The sequence below is a fragment of the Dreissena polymorpha genome, chromosome 16, assembly GCF_020536995.1.
Source record: "Dreissena polymorpha isolate Duluth1 chromosome 16, UMN_Dpol_1.0, whole genome shotgun sequence".
In the NCBI taxonomy this organism is placed as follows: Eukaryota; Metazoa; Mollusca; class Bivalvia; order Myida; family Dreissenidae; genus Dreissena; species Dreissena polymorpha.
Window position 1 is genome coordinate 41,573,878 of NC_068370.1, and position 26,239 is coordinate 41,600,116.

The window sequence follows — 26,239 nt, forward strand, 5'->3', positions numbered from 1 at the left end:
CTTGTTTAATATGACCCCACAAGTTTGTCTTCCTACTTGATTGGAGCGTTTTCCATGGTCAGTTTGCCAGACTGAATTTGGTTGATAATGTAAAATTGGTGGTTGTGGTTTTGCTGAGGCCCCCCTTCCTGTCAAGATTCTTCTTCCTTCTTCCAAGGCAATCTCCTGATCCCTGTTGCTCTCACCATTTTAGGTGTTGGTCCGTATCCTTAGCTTGGTACGATCTGTGTATGTTAAGTTTTTATTTCTTTCAACTCTTTATTGTTCTCTCCAGCTTTCTTGGAGTTTGATGTTGTTCACAGACCCCCCTATGGATTGGATCTTATTGTGGTGCACATTTCTGTAATTCTTGGGTCCAGTATGGAGAGTTGATCTTACAGACCCCTCTAGTATTGTATTTTGCTGCCTTGATGATGCATGTGTGAAAGTGACATGCTATGCCATTGGTGTTTCTTGCAAGGCAGAGCTCCAGATAAGGTTTTGTGAAATTCTTAACGTTACTACCAGATTTTCAAAAATAATTCTTAACTCTGAAATTTTATTCTTAACGTTACTACTAAGTTTTGGAAAATAATTCTTAACTTTTCTAAATGACCAGTCACCTAAAAATAAATAATAATGTTTATTTTCATGCAAAAAATCTAAATAAACATACTAGCAACTTAATTTAAACGAGTTCAACAGTGTCTATTCAGTATTATACAATTTTATTTTCAAATACCTTCATATACCCAAACTATGCTTAGATTGCATGCCTGCGATGAATTTTTACATATTTCACAATTAAAACGGGTCTCCCCTTCAATCTTTTCAACAATTGGCCACGGGAATTGTCCCTTCCACTCATTCAATTTTTTTTTGTTTAAGTTTGGACCCGTCGTGTCGCGTTTTTTTGTAGCTTTTCCGACTGTTTCGGCAACTGAACATACAACATCGTATAAGATCTTTTCTATAATGTATTTCTTAACATTCAACTTCGGCTCACTTTGCGTACAATATGTTAAAAGCGTGTTTTTGAACGCTTTGCAGTTTTTTAGGACGCTCTCTGGGCGCCGCCATTGTTTATTGACAGATAGACTGTACACGCTGCTTTTATTGGAAAAAATGCGCTTTGTTAAACAAACCCGATAACCATTTAAGTTTAACACCGAAAAGATCTTTTATACGCGAAAAGAACTCAATAACAATCGATACGAACCGATGTAAAAAAATATTCGTAACTTGATTTTGTAATTCTTAATGGTACGACAAGATTTTAAAATAAATACGTAATGGACTTGAAAATAATTCGTAATTACGAAAATACGACCCTTATCTGGAGCTCTGTTGCAAGGTGTTGCATCAGTTTGTTGTTTAAGATGCTATTTGGCTTTCTGGTAATTCCATGCTTGGGGAGGGGGTGGGTGGAGGTGTCACCAAGAGCAAGTAGGACAGATTGATGGTCAATTCCTCTTAACTTATGCCGAATAGTCCTACTGATGCCGCAGGAGGAAATCCCGTAAAAAAAAAATTATATGCGATTGTGGCATATATATATAAAAATAATATACGGAATTTCCTCCTGTGACTGATACCGTACTCACTGTGGGCTTGCCAGTGGGGTCATTAACAATACTCATGTATTTCTCTTCTTGCCATGCTTCTATCTCTTCTCCCTTCAATAATGTCATTCCCCAACTACTTAGGAACTGGCTGTTGAACTCTTCATCAATGAATATGCCCCTATCTGGGACTTTGATGGTGTCTAGTGGTAGCATCTTGTCGTTGGACCAGTAGTAGATGACCAGCTCTAGTGCTACTCTAGTGGTTATCTATATGTGGATGTTCTCTGCTTTCTCCCTGTAGAAAGTCATTTCGATGTTATTAGGCTGTTTCTTACCAGGTCATCTCTACTCCCTTCTTCCTTCCATTACTTTTAAATGCCTGTTCCCTCTGGTCCACAAGGTCTCCCCCTCTTGCAGGGGTGTTACCTGATGAAGCAGATGTTGATGATGTGTACGAGCAGAAAAGTCTATATCTTTGTCTTCTTGTTTCTAACTCCTGCATTCCAGTTCATGATGTGGATACTTGAATTCTCTTTCTTGTTGGGTTGGGTCGGTTTTTGCATGGTGTTCCTTTGATACATGTAGAATATTTACATTGAGGATGAGTATGCCGAAATTCTGGTACAAAAAATGGTCTGAAGCTATTTATTTGTCCAGGGAGACCATTACTTACCTCACAGTTAGCAACCTTTATATGAGCTGTGCTCTGTGGAAAGGGGGTTTAATGTATGTGCATAAAGTGTCATCCCAGATTAGCTTGTGCAGGATTATCAGGGACAACACCTTCTGCTTTTATGCTATTATCTGTTTAAAGGAAGTCTCTTCTTAGTGAAAATACAGTTTAGGCTGAAAGTGTCATCCCTGATTTGCGGACTGCACAGGCTTATCTGGGACGATATGTTACGCATATGCATTAAACCACCTGTTCACAGAGCACGGCTCATATATATATACATGTATATAGGCCGTCCCCTTGATCGCCACTAGGGGATCGCTTGGTTGGGGATAGTAGCCCCACTACCTTATTGGGGATGCTTTGCATAAATGTAAAACATTATAAAGCTCTGTGTCACATTCAATACCTGTTTCCCTATATCACATGATATAATCACATATACAGGTAAAAGGTCAAATATGATCAAATAAGTGGAATGTGCTGATATATGAGGCTTATCAAATCATGTCTTGTATAAATCTATAGCTGTCACCTAGTTAAGGCTACATCCCACATTACATTCCTTTAAATTAATGAAGTTTTACCCCAAAATCCCATTTACCCCTAGAAACAATATTGCCCTCTATCAATTGCATTGCACGAATATTATCACAAACTGTTTTTTACAAGAAATACTATTACCATTCAGCTCAGGCTGAAGCCTACAAGGAAGATGGCAACCATGAGTTCCAGAAGAAGCAGTACTGTATCGCCATTGACAACTACACAGAGGGCATCAAGGGCAGGTGCTCTGACCGTCTGCTCAATGCTGTCTTGTACACAAATAGGGCCGCTGCCCAGTTCCATCTAGGTACAGTTTAGGCATATGCAGTAGACTTTCATGAAACTTCACAGGAATAATCTTTGAAAGATTGTTAAAAGTGTATCGTAAATTATGTCCCTGCTGTATAAGCCCTTTACCGTTGTGTTTGTCTATTCTTAGAAATCTGGATCCTGCTGTTTATTCAAAAGTTCCTAAGCTAGGTTGTTGAACCTTGGTACATTTATGTAGATAGATTGCTGGGGAATATGCACGTTATTTCAGTTCCTTCACGAGACAAAAATTGTTGTTGCTATGGATACTGAAATAATTGAAAAGTAAAATCTTGATCCTGGGGTAATTTAAAGTGGACTCAAGCTAGGATGATAAACATGGTATGTGGATAGAGGGCCAGATGAGAAATATGGAGGCTATTTCAGTCTGATTATAAACACAATTTTTGGTTGCAGGTGATATATGGTTGAAGGAAAAAAAAGACTTGTTCATCTATCCGTATGTCTGTCTGTACTAAAAATCTGACTCATGGGTTTACTCATAAAATACTTAAGCTAGGATAATGTAATTCGATGTTAGGATAATGGACCAATCGGGGTTTATGTAAGCTATTTCAGGTGGGTTTTTTTTCAGTAAAAACATGTGGTTGCTATGGTAACAGATATAAGTGATAATTTAAATCTGGATCCTGATAGAACTCAAACGTACTTCAGCTAGGTTGTTTTACTCATTTTGTGGATAGAGGGCTATATTTCAGTTTTTCAATCATACCAGCATTGTGATTGAGGAAGCCATGCTTACAGAAATACTTCAGCTAGATAAATGAAACTTATGGAGATCATGTTCTAATCCTACAACATTAACTGAGTAGGAAACGGTTGTTTTGACTGTGACAAAGCTCTTGTTAAATACAAAGTTTCCAATCTAAGGTCTAAATTACAGTAAGTTTCTTATTTTATGTAAAACGAATTGATTTGATGTGATATCTTTCAGGAAATCACAGATCTGCGTTGAATGACTGCATCTTCGCTTGCAAGTTTAAACCAGATCATATAAAGGCTTTACACAGAGGTATGCTGACACAATAGTTGGCTGTTTGATGTTTATTTGTTGCCAAATGTTACAGATCAGTACATTTAAAGACACCAGTTACGAATTAATATATTTTTGTTGTTGGTCTTTTCATCGTTGCGTTTTTCAGTGTTGCCATTGCCAAAGCCTCCATGAGTCTGTTTATCGGTAATCTGCCTCTTCTTTTGTTGTTGAAAGTTGATTAAATATTATCATTTAAAAATAGGTAAGACAGTATTAGAGATTTATAATAACCTATTTATATTTCATTTCAGTTCATTCATTTTTACCTGCCATTTGTTTGCACTCAGTGTAGATGGTTGTGTATGCTTCTTTCTGCAGGTGCCCTTTGTTGCCTGGAGATGAAGAAGTATGAAGACTGTGTCCACTGGTGTGACAGGGCTCTAGCTGTATCCTTTACTCTTGTCCTAAAGCACAGCTAAGTGCCCTTTGTGTGACAGGGCTGTAGCTGTAGCCTTTACTCTTGTCCTTGAACACAGCTAAGTGTCCACTGGTAAAATTTGGCTCTTGCTGTAGTCTTTACTCTTGTCCTTGAACACAGCTTAGTGTCCACTGGTGTAATAGGGCTTTAGCTGTAGCCTTTACTTTTGTCCTTGAACACAGCTTAGTGTCCAATTATGTGACAGGGCTGTATCCTTTACTCTTGTTCTTGAACATAGCTAAGTGCCCTTTGGGGTTACAGGGATCTAACTGTATCCTTTACTCTTGTCCTTGAACACAGCTAAGTGTCCAATTGTGTTACAGGGCTGTAACTGTATCCTTTAATCTTGTCATTGAACACAGCTAAGTGTCCAATTGTGTTACAGGGCTGTAGCTGTATCCTTTACTCTTGTCCTTGAACACAGCTTAGAGTCCTTTTGTGTGGCAGGGCTGTATCTGTATCCTTTAATCTTGTCGTTGAACACAGCTTAGTGTCTTTTGGGGTGACAGGGTTGTAGCTGTATCCTTTACTCTTGTCCTTAAACACAGCTAAGTTTGCACTTGTTTGACAGGGCTTTAGCTGTATCCTTTTATAACCCAGCCAGAAAATTCCCCGACCACCATGGGGATCGAACCCCGGACCTCCCAGTTCTAAATCAGGCAGACACTCTACCGTGTCGCTATAAAAGCTAGCTCACATAGCAAGGCAGTATAAGTGTCCCTTATACGTCACTCTACTACATACTCTCCCTCCATATTCGAAATTCTTCCACAAATTTCCTTCTGCCTTGACATCTTTGGGACGTCGTACAGAAAACTATGGTTTATTTATGTTGGGCGCCAATATAACCCAGCCAGAAAATTCCCTGACCACCATGGGGATCGAACCCTGGACCTCCCGGTTCTAAATCAGGCAGACACTCTACCGTGTCGCTATAAAAGCTAGCTCACATAGCAAGGCAGTATAAGTGTCCCTTATACGTCACTCTACTTCTCTTTTGTCCTACAGGGCGAGTAGTATTTTTGGGAATGTTTACACCCCCGCTACATTCAAGTGTACCCTCTGTTCTTGAAAACTACACCATTTTAGTCAACCCTTTTTTTACACTTTAATCCCCTACATTTTAGTCATCCCTCTGTTCTCAGTTAAATTCACCACATTTTAGTCATCACTCTGTTCTCATTTACTACAGTTTAGTCAACACTTCTCAGTTAAATCTGCAACATTTTGTCAATCATCTGTCTTAATTGATGCACTACAATTTAGGTTTTCTCGATAAATGACAGCTATCTTAGGATGTTTTGTACAAAACTCATAGTCATAGTATAACCAAACTGTGAATTACATGTACCACCAAATGTGAACATTCATGTGATTTAAAAACATTTCGTCATCAATTAAAAAATTCAAAATGTACATTTATCACTTTGATGCTTGAGGTAGGGTCAAAATTGTTTACTAGGCAGATGAAATACTTTTGGTTATCCCAACACCAATTCCAAAAAGTTTGATTGTTTGAAAGTTCCAACACACTTGTCATTTCCATAACGAAATGTTGACAAGTACAAAACAGCGTTTATATTGGCAATCTGCTGATAATTATATATGTTTCAACACACAGCAGCACTAGCAATGTGCTTCAAAAGAAAACTTACAATGCCACATGATTGTTGTTTTTTCTTGACTTTTATCAGATAGATGCGAAAAATTCAAAGATATTGGATGTGAGACAGAAAGCTACAAAGCTGCAGGTATGGTTATAATGCTCAATGTTTTCATAATTATTGCTAATTGTCATACCGCTAGAAAAAAGGTTTGAATTGGGGTTATCTGGAGTCCTTTTATTATGCCCTCCTTCGAAGAAGAGGGGGTATATTGTTTTGCACATTTCGGTCCGTCCGTATGTCCATCCAACAGATGGTTTCTGGATGATAACTCAAGAAAGCTTAGGCCTAGGATCATGAAACTTCATAGGTACATTGATCATGACTCGCAGATGACCCCTATTGATTTTCAGGTCACTAGGTCAAAGGTCAAGGTCACAGTGCCAAAAAACGTATTCACACAATGGCTGCCACTATAACTGAAAGCCCATATGGGGGGCATGCATGTTTTACAAACAGCCCTTGTTTCATTATGGTTTGATTTAGATGAAGGTACCTCAGCTTCATATAAAAAGAAGTCCAAGTGATTTTTTAGCTCGGCTGTTTTCGGAGAAAACCCGAGGTATTGTCATACTAGTAGCCAGCTCCTCATGTCGTGTGCCGTCCGCGTTGTGCTAAAACCATAACATTTTGTCAAGGTTTTGAACATTGGCTCTAAAATCAAAGTACTTCACCTACAACTTTGAAACTTCATATGCAGCTGCACCTTGATGAGTTCTACATGCCACACCCATTTTTGGGTCACTAGGTCAAAGGTCAAGGTCACTGTGACCTCTTAAAAAAAATTAAACAAAATTCTGACAAGCCTTCATCTATTCAAAACTGCACCCGCAGCCGAGCATGGCACCCGTTATGCGGTGCTCTTGTTTTGCTTTTTGTATGTCGTTCCAAATGACCTTCTGATGGCCATGTTGGATAAAAGAATTTGTCTTTACCCTGCATCTCCTTGATTTAATTGTATGAAACAACTGGTACTTCAAATTGTAACCTATTTGCTATACTCTTATTTTGAGATCCATGTCCAGAGGACAGCATGCTTGCAATGCAATTTAGCCACTGAGAAAACTGGGCTTAATGCATGTGCCTAAAGTGTCATCCTAGGATAGCCTGTGCAGTCCACACAACCTAATCAGGGACAATACTTTCTGCCCTAGGATAGCCTGTGCAGTCCACACAACCTTATCAGGGACAATACTTTCTGGTGTCATCCTAGGATAGCCTGTGCAGTCCACACAACCTTATCAGGGACAATACTTTCCCTAGGATAGCCTGTGCAGTCCACACAACCTTATCAGGGACAATACTTTCTGCCCTAGGATAGCCTGTGCAGTCCACACAACCTAATCAGGGACAATACTTTCTGGTGTCATCCTAGGATAGCCTGTGCAGTCCACACAACCTAATCAGGGACAATACTTACTAGTGTCATCCTAGGATAGCCTGTGCAGTCCACACAACCTAATCAGGGACAATACTTACTAGTGTCATCCTAGGATAGCCTGTGCAGTCCACACAACCTAATCAGGGACGACACTTTCTGCCCTAGGATAGCCTGTGCAGTCCACACAACCTAATCAGGGACAATACTTTCTGCCTAAAATTGATTTTTGTTCAGAAGAGACTTCCTATACATGAAAATTTTCGTAAACACAGAAAGTGAAAACCCTTATTTGTCCATACAGACTGCAAATGAATCTAGGATGACACCTTACGCACATGCATTAAGCCCATATTACCAAGAGGAAAGCTCAATTAAGGCAGATCTGTTTGGTACCTCAATGGAATTTTCATCACAAAAATATGTAAATATGTGTCTTAAGACAAATATAAAAAGTTTTCATTCGTCTGAAAAGATTGTCAGCTCATGATTCCTTTTTATCCCCGCTGAAAAAAAAATCGGTGGGGATATAGTAATTGGTCTCGTCCGTCTGTGCGTCCGTCCGAAAATTTGTCCAGAACATAACTCCAAATCTATTCAATGGATTTACTTTAAACTAAGAATATAAACAGATGGCAACTAGGAGAAGTGCAGTGACCAAAAACCATAACTATACCTTCATTAGTTTTTAAATTATCTCCCCTTTTATATAATTTCAAAGTAAATTTTTGTCCGGAGCATAACACTAAATCTACTGAAGGGATTAACTTGAAACTTACAATATAAACAGATGGAAAGTAGGAGAAGTGCAGTGACTAAGAACCATAACTCTATCTACCTTAGTTTTTAGCTCCACTGGCCAAAGGCCAGCGGGGCTTATGTCATGGTCCTGTTTTCGTCGTTTGTGCGTCCGTGCGTGCGTGAACTTTTTCTTTAAACATCTTCTTCTCCTAAACTACTGGTCCAATTCTGATGAAATTTCTCATGAATGTTCATGTGGTGAACCTCTTTCAAATTTGTTCAAATTGTGCCCCTGGGGTCAAATTTGACCCTGCCCCAGGGGGTCAAAAAATTGAAAATTTGCTTATATAAGGCCTATTTTGTGCAAACTTTAAAAATCTTCTTGTCCATAGCCATTGGGCCTAGGGCTACCAAATTTTGTATGTAGTGACATCTTATAGTCCTCTACCAAGTTTGTTCAAATTATGCCCCTGGGGTCAAATTTGACCCTGCCACGGGGGGTCAAAAAATTGAAAATTTGCTTATATAAGGCCTATTTTGTGCAAACTTTAAAAATCTTCTTTTCCATAACCATTGGGCCTAGGGCTACCAAATTTGCTATGTAGTGACATCTTATAGTCCTCTACCAAGTTTGTTCAAATTATGCCCCTGGGGTTAAATTTGACCCTGCCCCGAGGGGTAAAAAAATTAAAAATTTGCTTATATAAGGCCTATTTTGTGCAAACTTTAAAAATCTTCTTGTCCATAACCATTGGGCGTAGGGCTACCAAATTTAGTATGTAGTGACATCTTATAGTCCTCTACCAAGTTTGTTCAAATTATGCCCCTGGGGTCAAATTTGACCCTGCCCCGGGGGGTCAAAAATTGAAAATTTGCTTATATCAGGCCTATTTTGTGCAAACTTTAAAAATCTTCTTGTCCATAACCATTGGGCCTAGGGCTACCAAATTTGCTATGTAGTGACATCTTATAGTCCTCTACCAAGTTTGTTCAAATTATGCCCCTGGGGTTAAATTTGACTCTGCCCCGGGGGGTCAAAAAATTGAAAATTTGCTTATATAAGGCCTATTTTGTGCAAACTTTAAAAATCTTCTTGTCCATAACCATTTGGCCTAGGGCTACCAAATTTAGTATGTAGTAACATCTTATAGTCCTCTACCAAGTTTGTTCAAATTATGCCCCTGGGGTCAAATTTGACCCTGCCCCGGGGGGTCAAAAAATTGAACATTTGCTTATATAAGGCCTATTTTGTGCAAACTTTAAAAATCTTCTCGTCCATAACCATTGGGCCTAAGGCTACCAAATTTGCTATGTAGTGACATCTTATAGTCCTCTACCAAGTTTGTTCAAATTATACCCCTGGGGTTAAATTTGACCCTGCCCCAGGGGGTCAAAAAATTGAAAATTTGCTTATATAAGGCCTATTTTGTGCAAACTTTAAAAAATCTTCTTGTCCATAACCATTGGGCCTAGGGCTACCAAATTTGCTATGTAGTGACATCTTATAGTCCTCTACCAAGTTTGTTCAAATTATGCCCCTGGGGTCAAATTTGACCCTGCCCCGGGGGGTCAAAAAATTGAACATTTGCTTATATTAGGCCTATTTTGTGAAAACTTAAAAAATCTAACTGTCCATAACCATTGGGCCTAGGGCTACCAAATTTGGTATGTAGTGACATCTTATAGTCCTCTACCCGGCCCCGGGGCTCACAAAACTGAACATGTGACGTTTACCAGTGGAGATTACTGCGGCCGTTTGGCTGTGACCAACAACAACATCAACATCTTGAAAACATGAGATAAAACCCTGTCATTTAGTGCCATTTTAGGTCAGATGGTGACTGCTTACAAAGGCGTTGAAGTAAGAACATGTGTTATGAATGTTTTTCTTACAAATTGAAAAAAGTCGGGTTTTATTTAAATATGTCGAAAGTGATCATATATCCGGATGAAAATATTTTGTATGACATGTTAATTTTATGTCTTTTTTGTAGTGTTTAAACCAGTTTAATAATATATTATTGATTTTAAAAACACAACTTCCATGAACATAATTATTTCAAGAAAAGTCAATATATGATACTGCACGGTAAGCTCAAACTTTGTATCCAAGAGAAGGTTTTGAAATTAATGAAGTGCAATGTTCTTAACTATCGTATATGCTGCTTTTTAATAACTAATGATTCATTGTTCCATTTGTGAATCGTGACTCATGAATTGTGGATATGATTGTAAATTGCTCAACAATCCATATATATTTCTGACCATTTTATAATTTTCTTAATATAAGTTATGAATTGATCTTAGAAGTCAAATGTATTACTTAATTAAATACATTTATAAATATAAAGAAATAATTTTTAGATTATCATAATATTCTCAGGCCTTTTGGTCTTTGGGATGTATGGGTTGATGAGCAATTTCTCCTTTTATCACAATGATTTCTACCCTACCTGATCATTTCCTTCATATTCCATTTTAATTTAATTGACGTCTGCAACCTCTTTCAAATTGGGAAAGTCCAAAATGTGTCGTTAGGTAAAGGGTTAAGGCATTTTGATTCCTATGGGTCTTGTGAATCTGTTTCAAATCAAATGTGTAGATTTGATCTTCAGCATCTAAAAATATGTGACATAGAAAGAACGCCAATATCTTTTGGAGAGATAAATGTACCTACGTTATAAGCAAAGGACCTGTGCAACAATTCCCGGGCTTTTAAGTCTGTTTAGTTAACACGGTAGTAACTTTTTCCATATATAAAAATGCTCACCCTTCCAACTTTAAACCCCCAGTGGGACGAGGGATAGAAAGAGAAAGTCACATGCTTGAGTACATTTCAACCCATGCGCATTGCACGTTTTTTTGCAAAGAAAAAACAGTGGAGCGATACAGGGCCATCATGGCCCTCTTGTTTAATTATCTCCCCTTTTATATAATTTCAAAGTAAATTTTTGTCCGGAGCATAACTCTAAATCTAATGAAGGGATTTACCTGAAACTTTAAATATAAACAGATGGCACTTAGGAGAAGTGCAGTGACTAAGAACCATAACACTATCTACCTTAGTTTTTGAGTTGTCTCCCTTTATTTAATTTCAAAGTGAATTTTTGTCCAGAGCATAACTCTAAATCTACTGAAGGGATTTAGTTGAAACTTGAAATATAAACAGAAGGCAAGTAGGAAAAGTGCAGTGACTAAAAACCATAACTCTATCTACCTTAGTTTTTGAATTATCTCCCTTTATTTAATTTCAAAGTGAATGTTTGTCCAGAGTATAGCTCTAAATCTACTGAAGGTATTTACTTGAAACTAGAAATGTAAACAGATGGCAACTAGGAGAAGTGCAGTGAACATGAACCATAACTCTTTCAGCCGTAGTTTTTTTAATTATCTTCCTTTATCTTTTTAATTTATTTATATTTTTTATTTTTATTTATTTATAACTTTAAATTATATTTATTTTAATATCAACGTAAATATTTTAGCTTTTCAATTTTAATATCTCCCTTAATCTAATTTTACAGTAATATTTTAACTTGAACACTGAAGTAGTCACTGTAAAATAAATAGATGAGTTTAAAGAAAAAATACAGTGATCAAGAACAGTAACTGTTTATAGTCTTCTTTTTTATTTACTTCCCTTTCTTTCATTTCCATATATTTAATTCTCTATAGCATAACTCCAACACTATATAATTAATTGATCCTTGAAATATAAATAGATGACACAGGTGCCATGTTTTATAAATATTATTCTACTCTCTAAAACAAATGTTGTCATACAAGCAAACACATTTCGGCGGGGATTTGGCACTACTGTGACAAGCTCTTGTGTTTCAAGAGTCTTTGTACAAAATTACTGATTTTGAAGTCTAGTAAAAGAGTTCACACATGTTGACGATGATTGTTTGACCTGAAGTTACAAGAAAATGAAGAGAATGTTACATGTATGTTATAGAAAGCAGTAGAGAAAGACAAGAGGAAGGAGCAGCTACAAGACAAGAAAGCTCTGACAGCAGATGAGAAACTTCTAGAAGCTATTCAGGTTCCAAGGCATTACTGATTAAAGCTAGTGATTTCATGCATATGAAGTTTGAAGTGGTTCAATTGGATTGACCGTGTCTGTTGGTTTGTTTGTGATAAATCAGGGCTTGACACTAACTTCTACAGATTGGTGTTCACAGGACACCCTGACTATTAAAATTAGAGCAAAATCCTGAGAAAAACTGGTGTCCCTCACCAAAATTTAGGGGTCTCGGGTTCCCGGGAAACTGTTAGTGTCGAGGCCTGTAAATATTATTAATTTGTGGAGCAGACTGCTGCCACATTTCCCAAGAGGTTTAATATGTCATCATTATGATTTCTAAATGTGCAAAGCAATTAGTCTCATCCCCTTTGATGCAGTCAATACTGAGTTATCTGTCCTTAAACAAAGCTGACCAATTGTTATGGTGGTATAACTCAACTTTGTGACATAGATATAGTTTCTCTTTGGACCTGGTGTCTTGATCTCAAATCTCTCTTAAAACCATGAAAATAATTATTTATATGACCCTGGTAATGTGAATATGGGGTAATTGTCATATGTGGCCCGAATAGCCTGTGCATTCGCACCATTTATGTTCATAAGAATTAATTGAAAAGACATTGGATTCTTTAAAAAAAATCACATTTTGGTAGAGAAATACAATATTTTTCAATTAAAGTTTCATGTGTTCAGTAATTTAAATGAAGCTTAACTTTTATATATCAGAAAAGAGGCATTAAGCTAGCGGGAATGAAAACTGACGAGAATGGCAAGTTGCACCCTGGCCTTCTGTCCAGCATTGAGACTCACAATCCGCGTGAAGTCAAGGTTACCATGGATACCAATGGCATTCTTTACTGGCCTGTGATGTTCCTGTACCCAGAGCACACTGAGACGGACTTCATTCAGACTTTCTGTGAAAACCACAGGTGAATGGTCTGCAGGGAGGAATGGGATCAACTGGATTTTCATATGGGCTGTGCTCTGTCAAAAGGGGGTTCAATCCATGTGGGTAAAGTGTTGTCCCAGATTAGCCTAAACTTGATTTTTGCTAAGAAGAGACTTTCTTGAAACAAAAACTATCATAAAAACAGATAGTGTCATCCCTGATTAGCCTGTGCAGACTGCACAGGCTTATCTGGGACGACACTTTACACATTAAACCCTCTTTTTTACAGAGCACAGCTCATATTTATTGTAGAATGCTCAGAAACATCATGCTTGCAAATTACAAAAACTTGAGGGTTTGTCTTTCTGCCTAAATGCTGATCAGGTTGCCTACGCGCCAGTCGAAAGACAAAGCAAGCTTGTCTGCTGATGTTTTTCTACTCTATTTGTCCCCTACCTGTGAAACCGGAGCAGACTTATGTTTTGCACTCTGTGCGTCAGTCTGTCAGTCACACTTTTCTGAATCCTGCGGTAACTTAGAAATTTCTTCATATTGTTTCAAGAAACTTGAAACATGGACAGATGGCAATATGGAGAATATGCACGTCATTTCATTGTGTTCCTACGTCAAGAATTCTGGTTGCTATGGCAACATATAGACTTGACATATTGCTGAAATGGTGGATCCTGCAATAACTTTAAAAGTTCTTCATACTTTTTCATGAGACTTGAAACATGGATAGATGCCAATATGGAGATTATGCATTTTATTTTTGTTCCTACGTCAAGAATTATGGTTGCTATGGCAACAAATAGACCAGAAATATTGCTAAAAATGGTGGAGTTTCATCCGTAGGGGACTTATATTGCTCGGTAATAGTCTTGTTAACACATAATATTCTAATTACCATGCATTGTTTGATATGAAATGAAAGCATGCATGACCAATGACTCACTATGTCAGTCTGTGTCCATTTAGAGTTCCAAAGTATTACACATAACATTGTGTGGATGTATATGCACATACAACAGTGTTAACAAGACTATTGCCAAGAAATATATGGCCCCTACGGGCTTCACCATTGTCAGAAATTCCACCATTGTCAGATTTTTTTATGCCCCCGGTAGGGTGGCATATAGTCGGTCTGTCCGCCCCTCCGTCCGAAAACTTTAACATTGGCCATAACTTTTGCAATATTGAAGATAGGAACTTGATATTTGGCACGCACGTGTATCTCATGAAGCTGCACATTTTGAGTGGTGAAAGGTCAAGGTCATCCTTCGAGGACAAAAGTCAAAAAATACAATCCAAGGGAAGTAATAAGCTTTAAAATGGAGATAATTTCTAAACCTGCCAAATGATATATTGAAATTTTATTTCAAAGCAGCGCAATAGGGGGCATTGTGTTTCTGACAAACACATCTCTTGTTTTATTATATTTTTATATTTGTTGCCATAGCAACCACAATTTTTGACGTAGGAACAAAATGAAATGACATGCAGGATGTCCATATTGCCATATATCCATGTTTCAAGTTTCATGAAGAAATATGAAGAACTTTTAAAGTTATCACAGGATCCAGAAAACCATTATTTTCAGCAGTATTTCTAGTCTATTTGTTGCCATAGCAACCAGAATTTTAAACATAGGAACAAAATGAAATGACATGCATTATGTCCATAACCTATCCATGTTTCAACTTTCATGAAAAAATATTAAGAACTTTTAAAGTTATCGCAGGATCCAGAAAAGTGTGACTGACAGACAGACAGACGCACAGAGCGAAAACCATAAGTCCCCTCCGGTGAAAGGCATTTTATCATGACAAAGTTTAATGAGCTGAATTAACCCAATAATTCTGGAATTATATACCTTGAATTATTATGCCCCCCTTTGAAGAAGAGGGGGTATATTGTTTTGCACATGTCGGTCGGTCCGTCGGTTGGTCCGTCCACTAGATGGTCTCCGGATGATAACTCAAGAACGCTTAGGCCTACGATCATGAAATTTCATAGGTACATTGGCAGATGACCTCTATTGATTTTCAGGTCACTAGGTCAAAGGTCAAGGTCACAGTGACTCAAAATAGTAAAATGGTTTCCAGATGATAACTCAAGAATGCTTAGGCCGAGGATCATGAAACTTCATAGGTACATTGATCATGACTGGCAGATGACCCCTATTGATTTTCAGGTCACTAGGTCAAAGGTCAAGGTCACGGTGACTCGAAATAGTAAAATGGTTTCCGGATGATAACTCAAGAATGCTTAGGCCTAGGATCATCAAACTTCATAGGTACATTGATCATGACTGGCAGATGACCCCTATTGATTTTCAGGTCACTAGGTCAAAGGTCAAGGTCACAGTGACTTGAAATAGTAAAATAGTTTCCGGATGATAACTCAAGAATGCTTACGCCTAGGATCATGAAATTTCATAGGTAGATTGATCATGACTGGCAGATGACCCCTATTAATTTTCAGGTCACTAGGCCAAAGGTCAAGGTCACAGTGACTCGAAACAGTAAAATGGTTTCCTGATGATAACTCAAAAATAATTTGGCCTAGGATCATGAAACTTCATAGGTACATTGATCATTACTGGCAGATGACCCCTATTGATTTTCAGGTCACTAGGTCAAAGGTAAAGGTCACAGTGATAAAAAACGTATTCACACAATGGCTGCCACTACAACTGACAGCCCATATGGGGGGCATGCATGCTTTACAAACAGCCCTTGTTTTCAACAAGCTTTGATATAGTATTTCAGGATTGGTATGTTGGAACCTAGAGGTGGCTGTGCCACATGCCTATTTGTAATAACTTATTTTATTATGCCCCCCTTTGAAGAAGAGGGGGTATATTGCTTTGCACATGTCGGTCGGTCCACCAGGTGGTTTCCGGATGATAACTCAAGAACGCTTGGGCCTAGGATCATGAAACTTCATAGGTACATTGATCATGACTTGCAGATGACCCCTATTGATTTTGAGGTCAAAGGTCAAGGTCTCGGTGACCCGAAATAGTAAAATGGTTTCCGGATTTTCCGGTCACTAGGTCAAAGGTCAAGGTCACAGTGATTCGAAATAGTAAAATGGTTTCCGGATGATAACTCAAGAATGCTTAGGCCTAGGATCATGAAACTTGATAGGTAGATTGATCATGACTCACAGATGACCCCTATTAATTTTCAGGTCACTAGGTCAAAGGTCAAGGTCATGGTGACCCGAAATAATAAAATGGTTTCCGGATGATAACTCAAGAACGCTTATGCCTAGGATCATGAATTTTCATAGGTACATTGATCATGACTAGCAGATGACCCCTATTGATTTTCAGGTCACTAGGTCAAGGTCATGGTGACCCGAAATGGTAAAATGGTTTCCGGATGATAACTCAAGAACGCTTATGCCTAGGATCATGAAACTTGATAGGTAGATTGATCATGACCCGCAGTTGACCCCTATTGATTTTCAGGTCACTATATCAAAGGTCAAGGTCACGGTAACCCGAAATAGTAAATGATTTCCGGATGGTATCTCAAGAATGCTAATGGCTACGATCATGAAACTTCATAGGTACATTGATCATGACTCGCAGATGACCCCTATTGATTTTCTAGGTCAAAGGTCTAGGTCACAGTGACAAAAAACATATTTATAAAATGGCTGTCACTACAACTGAGAGCCCATATGGGGGGCATGCATGTTTTACAAACAGCCCTTGTTACTTTTAAAACTTATTTTCCCCTACTGGTTTCACCGGAGGGGACTTATGGTTTGCGCTCTATGTGTCCGTCAGTCCGTCATACTTTTCTGGATCCTGCGATAACTTGAAAAGTTCTTCATATTTTTAACCAGGTTTTCCGAAGGAAAAAACTGGTTATTAGATTGGCGAATGTCTGGGGGCGGGCTGGTGGGCTGGCGGGCGGAACAAGCTTGTCCGGGCCATAACTTTGTTGTTCATTGTGAGATTTTAAGATCGTTTGGCACATTTGTTCAACATCATTAGACGGTGTGTGGTGCGAAAGAATTGCGTCGATATGTCCAAGGTCAAGGTCACACTTTGAGTTCAAAGGTCAAAAATGGCCATAAATGAGCTTGTCCGTGCCATAACTTTGTCATTCATTGTGAGATTTTACAATCATATGGCACATTTGTTCACCATTATGGGATGGTGTGTCGCACGAAAGAATCACGTCAATATCTCCAATGTCAAGGTCGCCACAACTAAAAATAGATTTATTTTGAAACAAACTTACAAAGGGGGTTAATTTTGTTTGTTCATTTCAAACGTTCAGTTTGAGTTGTTTCCCTTTATCAGATTTTTTTTCACAATGAAAACCTGGTTCTGTGACAATTTTGTCCCTTGTTTTTATGAAACTTGAAACATGGATAGATGGCAATATGGACATTATGCACGTCATTTCATTTTTTTCCAACGTCAAAAAATCTGGTGGCTATGGCAACAAATATTTAAAAAAATAAAAAATAATAATCTGACAATAGTGGAGTCGGTAGGGGACATATATTGCTTGGCAATAGTCTTGTTCAAACTATGTGTTTTGTTTCAGATTGATAGATCACCTGATGCACATGTTTGGGGCAGAGTCAGACCTGCCACCGTGGGACAAGAAACAAAGATACAAACCTCACACCATTAATGTTAGTGGAGCCTCAAGTGATTTTTAACCCTAAACAACTTAGAAACGTAGTTTCACATATTTTTAGTCCCTTAGAAAGTTACATTTAATAAAGGACCTTTGGTGCTAGATTCACGTTTTAATGCTTCTTTGTCAAATCTTAGATACTGATGAGCAGCAAACAGCATAAAACCTGAGCAGACTGTGAGTTACTCGCAGGCTGTTCTGGTTTTATGCTGTTTTCACATAGCCATTTTCATTCTTTGTTGAACAATAATAGACATCTTAATCAAGAATTTCCAGATTTGAATTCATTTCTTTTTTTTAGTTAAAAAAAAATCAGTCCCAACAATTTTTTTTAAACTTATAATGAATAATTATTTTAAAGTCGCACCTAAGCTGAAGCTGTCTTTTAAGGTATTAAGGCAGTCATTGCCTGAAATGTGTTTGCACTTTTTATTGCTGTATGTTGCTTTCCAAATCATTGCTGATTAAAACACAGGTTAATAATAAGCATCAATTGGATGTATACTATTATGCATTGTAATGTGCTGTGCTTGTCATTTTAGTGCCAAATTATATGAGGTGTTTTTAGCTCTACTGGCCGAAGGCCTGAAGAGCTTATGTCATGGGGTGGTTTCCGTCGTCCGTCCATGCATGGGTGCGTGCGTTATACTTTTTCTTGTTTACGCAATAAAGTCCACAGTTTTCATCCGATTCTTTTCAAACTTGTTCAGTGTCTTAATATAAATGAGGACTCGAACCCTAATGAAAATGGGTTACATCAGAGTAAAAAGTCCAGAATTATCTCCCCTTGAATTGGAGAAAATTGTGAAATAAGGCTTGTTTACGCAATAAAGTCCACAGTTTTCATCCGATTCTTTTTAAATCTGTTCAGTGTCTTTATATTAATGAGGACTCAAACCCTATTGAAAATGGGTTACATCAGAGTAAAAAGTCCAGAATTATCTCCCCTTGAACTTGAGAAAATTGTGAAATAAGGCTTGTTTACGCAATTAAGTCCACAGTTTTCATCCGATTCTTTTCAAATTTGTTCAGTGTCTTTATATTAATGAGGACTCGAACCCTATCGAAAATGGATTACATCAGAGTAAAAAGTCCAGAATTATCTCCCCTTGAATTTGAGAAAATTGTGAAGTAAGGCTTGTTTACGCAATAAAGTCCACAGTTTTCATCCAATCATTTCCCAACTTGCGCAGTGTCTTTATCTGAATGATGGTTCAAACCCTTTTGAAAATGAGCAATATCAGAGTTATAAGTCCAGAATAATCTCCGCTTGAATTTGAGAAAAAACTTTTGCAATATTGAAGATAGCAACTTCATATTTGGCATGCATGTGTTTCTCATAGAGCTGCACAATTTGAGTGGTGAAATATCAAGGTCAAAGTTATCCTTCAGGGTCAAAGGTCAAAACAAAAAATTCAAAGCGGCGCAGAAGGGGACATAGTCTTTCCGACACACATTTCTTGTTTGTTTACATATAAAAGTCTATCCTTTTGAAACTTCAACGGATGTTTTATATCATCAAGGGCCAGAATCCCATTGAGAGTGAAGAAAATTTGTACAACTAATTGTTGAAAAGGAAACATTTGAAGTTTAAATTTTATTATGCGATAATTTTCCCATTTTGGGTCTGTTTATTTAAAACTTACTCAGATTGTTCATACTATCAAGGGCTTGAGCCCTATTGATTCCAGCCAGTAGAGCGATTCAGGCCCTCATGGGCCTCTTGTTACTTTCATGTTTTATTACATTGTTCTATTAAATGTTTCATACATGTGTATGTATATCTTTCATTCTGTTTCCTGCTTTCAGATTTATTTTGAAGATAAAGAAAAGGAGAAGCTGATTAAAATAAACAAAGAATCAACTCTATTGAAAGTGCTAAAACATGAAAGGTAGAAGCCGTTATTAAATGTGCCTCGTTTTGGGAAAACTGGGCTTAGTACATGTGCATAGTGTCATCCTTTATAAGAATTTGCATTCTGTACAAGCTAATCAGGGACGACTCTTTCCTTTTTTTTTCTTCTTTTTTTCAAAGGAAGTCTCTTTTGAATGGAAATCCATTCAAGGTGGAAAGCTTCGTCCCTGATCAGCCTGCGCAGACTGAACTTTCTAGTGTTGGACGATACTAAAGCACTTGCATTTAGCCCAGTTTTACCAGAACAAGGCTCAAATGCCAATTCTTTATATGAGTCGTGTTCTGAGAAAACAGGGCTTAATGCATGTATCAAGCATTTTGACAGAATTATTGCCCCTTTTATTCTTAGAATATGCATATTATTGATAAATCTATGTTAAACTTTATGTACTACCCCAAATATTTCCTATATCCTTTGACAAATTGCTTTTATATTTTGCATACTTGTTTACCAACATGACTCCAACCTATAAACAAGAGCAGACCACAGTATCAAGCATTTTGACACACTTATGGCCCCATTTACACTTAGATTATTGAACATTTTGCTTAAATTGCCATAACTTCTTTATTAATGATCACATTTTATTATTACTTTGACAAAACAACACTTACCTGAATGCCACAATTGATTCCACCCAAACAATACCGCAAGCCCCTACCCAGAATCCTCCCCTCCCCCAAAAAAATTTGTTTTTTTAAGCATCATCTAATAAATTACCACACCCCACATTATACCCCCCTCTCACCCCCCTTCCCCTCCCCAACCTCCCCCCCCCTCCAAAACAATATTTTTTTTGTAACATCATCTAATAAATTACCCCACCCCACATTATAACCCCCCCCCCCTCCAAAAAAAACTTTTTTTCCTTTTTTTATTTTTGAAAGATGGTCTAATAAATGACCACACCCCACATTATACCTCCTCTAAACCCCCCCCCCCCCCCCCCCCAAAAAAAATTATAAAAAATTCCTTTTTTTATTTTTGAAAGATCGTCTGATAAATTATTTCATATGAACAATTTCCCCATGATGGCTTACATTATACTGTCAAGCACTCGAATAGTCGAGCGCGCTGTCCTCTGACAGCTCTTGTTAAGTGATTACAAACATGTCGAAGTAGGTACTTTAGTGTTAAAGGTTTCAGAATATATATAACCGACTTCTGTTATGGGAGAGATCTTCAGAGTTTATAGGGTTGTGATTTCTCCTTCTATAAGATGAATTCCTCCTGTTAGAGTGTTAAGATTGCTTCACTAACCGGCTATTACTTTAGTAAACTGGATCAGCGTCCCTAAATCACACCCTTGAGAAAATTTACAGGATGCTTCACCATTCACAGCTTGTACATTTTCTGTCCCTAGATTTTCCCCCTCATGATGTATACAGACACCTTTTTCAATAACATTCTTCACGCTTTCCCCTGTCCCACTAATTATACACTCAGTACTTTGATTACTATGATGTTTGTTTTCATTTCAGGTTTGTGATACATGGTGGTATGCCAGCATTTATCTTGACAGTAGCAGGTTCCAAGTTCGAACAGACATTTCTTACCAAATATCAATGATATTCATGGTAACAATGTACAAAAACAGCATCATGCCAGTCAATGCCTTGGAGTGTTCTAGGTGGTCATAGTGAAAACCCTTGGTGCCTCATGTATACTGTCTTAACCCATTTATGCCTAGTGGACTCTCCCATCTTTCTAAATTGGATCAATTTATTTCCAAAATTAGGGATGTCTAGTATATTTATTATGCTCCCCCAAAATTTATTTTTGGGGGAGCATATAGTCGCCGCTTCGTCTGTCCGTCTGTGTGTCCGTCTGTGCACAATTTTTGTCCGGGCTATTTCTCAGCAACTAATGACCGGAATTCAATGAAACTTTATGGGAAGCTTCACTACCAAGAGGAGATGTGCATATTATCAGCGGGTTCTGGTCGGATGATTTTTCACAGAGTTATGGCCCTTTGAAATTTTCCATTAACTGTACATAAAGTGCAATTCTTGTCCGGGCTATTTCTCAGCAACTAATGACCGGAATTCAATGAAACTTAATGGGAAGCTTCACTACTAAGAGGAGATGTGCATATTATCAGCAGGTTGTGGTTGGATGATTTTTCACAGAGTTATGGCCCTTTGAAATTTTCTATAAAAAAATTATTGTCCCCCCCCCAACTACTGTGCCCTCAAGGCGTTTCCTTTTATCTGAATAAATAGTGCAATATTGTGACAAAAAAAACTTTGGGGAGCATCACCCGTCTCCGACGGTTTTTTGTTTCTATATTTAGAATATTTCTTACAGAAATTCCTTTAAGCAAACAACGCAGACCCTGATGAGACGCCGCATCATGCGGTGTCTCATCTGGGTCTACGCTGTTTGCCAAGGCCTTTTTTTCTAGACACTAGGCATAAATGGGTTAACATGCCCACTTTTGGAACAGATACTTGTATCAGAGACAAGTGTTTAATACGAGCAAATACCTGTGTTATCTGTACTTGTTTTGATAAAATATGCAAGGCCAATGGTGTCTCCATGTATTCAGTTAATACCATAGAATTTTTTACCGCCAACATGCATACTTGTAGATATGAGGTAAGGCAGATGTAATAAAAGTATTTCATGTGCGCTGTCATTGATGTTTGGATGCCGTGTCATTGTTTTGGTGCTATGCTAAGAAACAGGGTCAGTAAATTTGAATGATACTGATAGAGCTTAATACAATTGAATACTGAATAAACAATCTTTATACTATGTCATATGAATCTGACAACTTAGTTTGCATGCTTTGAATCGTATCACATATTGCCTGATACAAACAATAGAGTAATCCTATCATTGACATTTCAATTAAGTTTTTTCGCTCACCACTGTGCTCATAGTATTCTGTGCTATTTGTCGCTCGTCATTTCATGTGTGCATTTACTTTTCTTCCAACAACTTCTAAACCACTAGGCATTTTGTATTGACACTTCACAGGAATATTCCGTGGGTGACCCTCCTTTAAGGTTTTTGTTCCGCATTATTGCATTGCATATCTAGGTTACCAGAGCTAAAATGATTTAAAACATTAAAGTTTCACAAATCTTTGGTGGAACCACAAAGGTCATAGGCTTAATATTTGGTGTGCAACATCTTGTAGCGGTCCTCTACTAATTTTGTTCAAGTCATGCCCCTGGAGTAACATATTTCCTCACACCTTCCTGTTTCCCTTATAAGTGTTAAGTGAACTCTTTTTTTAGCTTGGCTGTTTTCGGAGAAAACCCAAGGTATTGTCATAGCCAGCTCGCCGTCCGCCAGCGTCATGCAAAAACCTTGACATTTTGCTCTAAAATCAAAGTGCTTCCACCTACAACTTTGAAACGTCATATGTAGATGCACCTTGATGACTTCTACACGCCACACCCATTTTTGGGTCACTAGGTCAAAGGTCAAGGTCACTGTGACCTCTAAAAAAATAGAAATTCTTTCAAGCTTTCATTTATTAAAAAATGCACCTGCAGCCGAGCGTTGGCACCTGTTATGTGGTGCTCTTGTTCTCCAGACATTGCAAGGCCCACCGGTTTTGGTATTTGGCGTGTAACATCATAGGTAGATCTCCACCAAGTTTGTTCAAATTATGCCACAGGTTTCAAATTGCTTCCCTTGTTTGTAAGAAAAAAATCCTTTACAACTACAAGGCATTGATGCTTGTTATTATGTATATAGTCTGAAGCCACAAGACCCATAGGTTCATGCATATGGGGTGAACATTGGCTACAATCAGGGGATCGCTTGTTAAAGTCTCTATAACACTCAAAATCAAGTAAAATTTCGTAAAGTATTTCGTAAAATAAAGTAAACACCTAAACAATCAGTGTTCCTTATAGCAATAGCCACAATTTCAACGCTATATGTGGTATGATTACATAGATTTTTGTAGATACAAAATGCTCGTTTTTATTTACTTGCGACACAATTCCATTTTAATTGCCCGCGAATATACCTATTTATACGACACACGAACACCATGTTAGTGTTCATGTGTCGTATGAATAGATATCGCTGCGGGAAATTAAAATGGATTTAAATATGCAAAACAATAATGAAAACGAGCATTTTGTATCTACAAACATCTTTTTTACCAGTCCACATCTGGCGTTGAAATTTCGGCAATTGCCATAAGGAACACTGATTTTTAATTGGTTAAGTTTATTTTACTCAAACTTGTACCAAAATTTCGTTGATTTTGAGTAGAAATGTTACTTTAAATGATATCAGTGAGTTTGAAAACGGTTTCAATTGGTTGGAAAATTTGGCCACCAAGGGGATGCAAGTATTTTATAATATTTAATTAGCTGTACCGGAACTTTCTAAATGCGCACATTTTTGGTCAATTGTCATGAAACTCGCTAAGAACATTTCTTATTATGATCTCCTGTCCAAGTTTAAAATAGTTTCAGAAACATCACAAAAGCTGCTCAGAACAGTTCAGTTATCTTGAAATATCAGGAGAGCCTCCCAGGGATTATTGCCCTTTTGCCATATACACTCTAATACCATTGAATCTCTTTGGTGGAGTCAAAAAATGCTTTGGAGAAATTGTGTGTCAAAAGTGAATACTGCGAAATACTTTAAAAATCAAATGCAGTTATTAAAATTGTATTGGCATTGAATTGAACAGTTTATTGAAGATTGTTATATTATTTATAAATCAGTAGAGTTCATTAATTTCTATTAATGTCTTTGCATGTATGACTTGAATATAATGCAAAAAACATTTGTATTTGTAATCATCATCCATATTTTGTGTTTAAAGTACATTCTCATTGATGTGTTCAAATGGAGAAAAAAATCTTTCACTTTGGGGAAATAAATTGTAGCACTAGCTGGCAGACAGTTGTATTGTGCATAAAAAGAAACATCTGTATGGTGAATTAAAAATATCAAGCTTGGTAACGAATTAAGTTAATGTGTTAAGTTTGAGTGGTATGCACTATTGTGCTGAACTGCATTAGCCAGAAACAACCCAACGGTTTTACAATTGTATTTTGTAACAAGTAATGTAATATTGCAAGTGTTATTGGTATGCGATATTGTACTGAACGGCATTAGCCAGACACAATCCAGCGGTTTTACAATTGTATTTTGTTGTTACCATAGACTGAATGGAGTTTTCATATAATTGTAAAAGGTGGATTGACAGAAGTATCTTTAATTGGTGAACAAATCGGGGTTGTTTGGTTTCTTGGGAGTATTACTGTCTGTTAGATCGCAATTACCAGCCTTGGGAATTGTTAAACTACAAATTAGGCCATATGAACTGCGTCACGCGGAATACAGTGATACAGGCATTGTGCAATACTCACATTCATGCAGTCTGTCACGAGCAGCGACTCTGTCTGCAAATGAAACCACAAAGTCTTGTTGACTTTGAAGCAGACATAAACATATTGCACAAGACCCATTTTCGCATGACGTGGGTCATATTTGCACTTAGTGACTTAGTTTTGCTACTAGCATATTGATTACCTTCACCTTTTGTCCGTATTTCTAGAATCATGAGTAGAATGAACATTTATGTTTAGGTTGTATAAAGTTTACACCTGTTAATATACGTACTTCAACATCTGTTCCTGACATATACATGTATATCACCGTTTTCATTCATTGTGTAAAAAGAAATATTGTAATGTAAAATAAATCCACGACTGTCCATGTCGGTGACAGTACCAATAATACTTGAAAACACAGTATATACATGTGATATCAAACTTTGCACGTTAGTGAAGTAACCAGTTTTTCCCTCATAGTCACATCTGAAGCATAAAGGCACTAAGAAACGCCATGTTTAACGTTAATTACGTTTGGAACGAACCACATTTATAGTGGTATATACAACATACTTCATGGCGTCCATGCTAAACAAGCTTAATTAATGTTACATGTATAACTAGATTACGCATTAATACATGTGTCCTATTGTTTGTAAGAACTATATTTTAGTTATATCGCTTGCCAAATTTTGCGTTGCATGGGAACTGATTTCTCATGCATGTTTATAATAATGATGCACTAACAGACTGGCTTAAATTAACCAATACTTCTATATTTGCAATGATTGCAGTGATCTTGTAACATAATATCGTTTGACGAATGCACTGTGCTTTTCCAATCGCTATGGGAACGTGCACCACTGCCGAGAGTATTGCCCCTAACACAAAGGTGACAGTCCTGATCATGTATATTGCCAAAGTGTGCTTTTGTGAAAACCAGTTTTTGCTGATGTAATTCACCGGTGCTTATTGAAACCTTATTTGAGTCGCGTTCTGAGGAAACTGGGCTTAATGCATGTGCGTAAAGTGTCATCCCAGATTAGCCTGTGCAGTCCGCTCAGGCTAATCAGGGACGACACTTTCCGCTTG

At 37.6% G+C, this 26,239-nt stretch overlaps 1 protein-coding gene across 1 annotated transcript in view; it reads left to right on the forward strand.

Moving 5' to 3' along the window:
- Positions 1-24,768, forward strand: part of LOC127862345 (tetratricopeptide repeat protein 4-like) — a 31,351-nt gene extending 6,583 nt beyond the window's left edge. Inside the window, exons 4-12 of the mRNA XM_052401430.1 lie at positions 2,909-3,070; positions 4,028-4,105; positions 4,448-4,515; positions 6,242-6,298; positions 12,289-12,375; positions 13,084-13,286; positions 17,821-17,911; positions 19,726-19,808; positions 21,314-24,768. Of these exons, the coding sequence (XP_052257390.1) occupies positions 2,909-3,070; positions 4,028-4,105; positions 4,448-4,515; positions 6,242-6,298; positions 12,289-12,375; positions 13,084-13,286; positions 17,821-17,911; positions 19,726-19,808; positions 21,314-21,401 (917 nt within the window). The 3' untranslated portion in view covers positions 21,402-24,768. The remainder of the gene's footprint in view (positions 1-2,908; positions 3,071-4,027; positions 4,106-4,447; positions 4,516-6,241; positions 6,299-12,288; positions 12,376-13,083; positions 13,287-17,820; positions 17,912-19,725; positions 19,809-21,313) is intronic.
- Positions 24,769-26,239: the final 1,471 nt, after the last annotated feature.